The sequence below is a fragment of the Empidonax traillii genome, unplaced genomic scaffold (genome assembly GCF_003031625.1).
Source record: "Empidonax traillii isolate 1590-97213 ecotype Southwest subspecies unplaced genomic scaffold, ASM303162v1 scaffold2064:size44713, whole genome shotgun sequence".
NCBI lineage: Eukaryota > Metazoa > Chordata > Aves > Passeriformes > Tyrannidae > Empidonax > Empidonax traillii.
The window spans coordinates 22,992-26,354 of NW_020957257.1; the positions used below are offsets into that span (position 1 = coordinate 22,992).

The following is a 3,363-nucleotide window of genomic DNA, read 5'->3' on the forward strand; positions in this document are numbered from 1 at the left end:
AATCTGTGACGGTTTGGACCTGGCTCCCTGCCAAATGCCTGAAAGTTACGACAGCAGCCCCCTTCCCCCCTCCTTTCTTCCCTTAAGTTAAAGGAAAAGAAACTATAAAAATTAAAGAACCCAAAGTCAAGCTGCTTATATAAAAATATATCTGTATTTATGTAAATTACAGTTATGTACAGTTAAGATGCTATATACACAGTAAAAGGGGATCCACCCCCCCAAAGGAATAGGGAAAGGGAAAAAAAGGGGACGAAAGGGAACAAAAGGGACACCGAACAGGTATACTAGATCAAACTCAAGAACTATACTAATAACTAACAAAACAGATCTCACCACGTCCCTTAGAACACCAGGATTGGCAGTCACAGCCAGCACTCTCCAAACCTCCACGTGGCAGGACGGTGGACTCTGCAGGCCTCAGCCTTAGATAAGTGAGACCAACGCAGGGACCCACTGTTCCCAGACCTCACCGGAAGAGAAGAGGGAGAGGTCTCTAATCTCTGACTTATTTATACTCTGGTTTATGTAAAAATTGTATGGAATACTGGGTACTTGGCTACTTCCTTGGTTACAAACTGGTCACCAGGAAGGCCTAGACTAAAACCACCACAGCCAAAAAGAACCGGGAAGACGTGAGGGCCAAAAAGAATCAGACAGACGTGAGGTCCAAAGAAAACTGGGGAGAGGTGAAGGCCAAAGAGAACCGGACAGACGTGAGGGCCAAAAAGAACCAAACAAATCTTAGGGCCAGAAAGAACTAGACAGACTTGATAGCAAAAAAAAAAAAAAAAACAGGTAGACTGGAAGGCCAGAAAGAACCTTGTAGATCTGAGGGCCAAAAAAACCTGGGTAGACCTTAGGACCAAAAAGAATCAAAAACACCAGAAGGCAAAAAAAACCCGGGGAGACCTAAAGACCAAAAGAAACCTGGTAGACCTGAGGGCCAAAAAAAACCAGAGAGACTTGAGGGCAAAAAAAAACCTGACAGACGTGAGGATCAAAAAGAACCAAGTAGATTTGAGGGCCAAAAAGAACCGGGGACATCTTAGAGCTAAAAAGAAGTGGGGAAACCTGAAGGCCAAAAAGAACCAAACACACCTGAGGACCACAAAGAACTTGGTAGATCTGAGGGCCAAAAAGAACCGGGTGGACCTGAGGGCTAGAAAGAATCAGACAGACCTGAAGGCCAAAAAGAAGTGGGGAGACCTGAAGACCAAAAAGTACCGGGTAGATCTGAGAGCCAAAAAAACCCAGGTATCTGAGGACCATCCTGAATGGCCCCTGGAAACCAAAGAACACAAGACCCACTCCCCCAGAGTGCAGGCCCATCTATGTGCCATTGGCCCCTTTGTTATATCACGACCTATCCTCTCCATTCCAGAAAGGTCCCTGGACACAAAAGAAATAATGCCTCACAACCCAAGAATGCAGCTCAGCATTTCTGCCATGACACTCTTTGTGCCATCATGACCTACCCTCTCCATTCCAGAATGGCCCCTGGAAACCAAAGAACACATGCCCCACAGTGTCCCAGTGCAGCCCCACCCGTGAGCCATCGATCCCTTTCAGATATCACGGCCTGTTCTCTCCATTCTGCAAAGCCCCCTGGCCACCAAAGAACCAATGCCTCACTATCCCAGAATGTCATCCCACCTGTCTTCCATATCCCGAGGGAATGGCAGCCGAAGATTCTGTGGAGACTGTGGGTAGACAGGGCCCGGCGTTCGGAAGATTTCGGGATGTACGGAAAGACAGGGACCGTCCCCCTCCAATGCCTGATAGCCAATAGTAGCTAGGAGATAACGTAAGCAGACGGAAGTGACAATGTAACTAAACCTTATAAAAGGCCATGTTACAAACTAATAAAGGCCATTTTACCACCCACCACATTAGTGTCTGTGCGTTAATGGCCCGAGTGACTAAGACGTAGTCACCGTACCCTTCCCGGACCAGGTCGTCATGCAACATATGGTGCCGAAACCCGGGAACATGTTCAAGGTCTCCGTGTAGCCCGGAACACCTGCCAGACTCTCCAGGCATCGGGACGGGATCTCGCCTGAGCTCGGGTGAAGGGCGGCCAGACGGCGGGACCAGTCTGGCGGGGAGGACGCTCCCGGACCAACAAGGAGGATGGAATCCCTTGTGAAGGTCGTATCAGAGCTTTATAATCAGTGGGGTATAGATTGCAAGGCTAAAGATTTTACTCTTGCTGTTACAAGGCTTTTGCAAATCGGGGTCATTGACGAGGCGGTGGATATTCTCCACCCTGATGTGTGGGATAAACGTACTAACGCGTTGGCTGAGGAAGCTAGAAGAGTTATGAAAAATGCAGAGTCTGAAGGGATTAGAGATGAGCCACTGCCCTGTGGGTCCCAAGATGGCCCCCGAGGGCAAAGAGAAGGGCGGATTTTAGATAACGGTGGCCGGAGTAGGAGAAGAATGGGGAGGTTTGTGAACAAGGACGATGCTGGGAGGGGGGAGACCAGGGGAGGGGGGAGGAATGGTGGATGCTGGCGGGATGAAAGTAAAAGTATGTGCATTGAAGGTCGTGCAAGTGATAGTGAAGGTACGAGTGGAGGAGGCGGCATGAGTGAAACAGAAAGTTCGAGTGAAGGGGAGGGGGGTGTGAGTCGGAGGGGGAGTGTTGGTTATAGTAGTCGTTTGAAAAAAGGTTCGCGCAAGTGCAATGCCCCAAGCAGGGGGCGGGATGAGAGAAGGAGGAGGGAACGGTCTGTTAGCACGAGAGAGAGGCAGAGCAGTCACCCGTGTGTCCGAAGGGGAGTGGGACGGGGCCGCAGCCCGGGCAAGAGGCACGGCAAACCGGAAGTAATCAGTCATTCGAGTTCGGACACTGAGTCAGACACGAACCGGGGGAGGTCACAAAGCGAGCGACGAGAGAGGGGGGAGCGGGATGCGACTGATTTGAATATGGTGAAAGAGAAAAGGAATGCAGATGTAACTGTAAATGAAAATAAAAATAAACCTGAGCCACAGGAAAAACTAACCCCCCTCACGGACTGGAAGGAAATTAAAGCTACCAATGCAGAATGGGCTACGTCAGCTTCACTAGCATTCCCGGTTCAAATGGAGGGAGACAGAAGGAGTTACTCTCCAGTAAATCCGAAAAACATACAAGCGATTACTAAAGCTATAACAGACAAAGGACTTAATTCTGCCATGGTTTCCACCTTGATAGACGGTGTTTTTGGGGGAGATGACCTGCTTCCATTTGATATTAAGCAAACCTGTAGGATAATTTTTGATGAGGCAGGTATGATTGTTTTTAAACAGGAATGGGAGGATAACTGCGTGAAACAGCTTGTGTCAGTAACTAGTCCAGACCATCCCCTGCATGGTTCT

The 3,363-nt window shown here is 49.0% G+C and overlaps 1 protein-coding gene across 1 annotated transcript in view; it reads right to left on the bottom strand.

Annotated features, from left to right (window-relative positions):
- Positions 1–3,363, bottom strand: part of KIFC1 (kinesin family member C1) — a gene marked incomplete at its 5' end in the record, with an annotated part of 37,341 nt that overhangs the window by 17,269 nt on the left and 16,709 nt on the right. Inside the window, one exon of the mRNA XM_027909324.1 lies at positions 1,580–1,582. Within this exon, the coding sequence (XP_027765125.1) occupies positions 1,580–1,582 (3 nt within the window). The remainder of the gene's footprint in view (positions 1–1,579; positions 1,583–3,363) is intronic.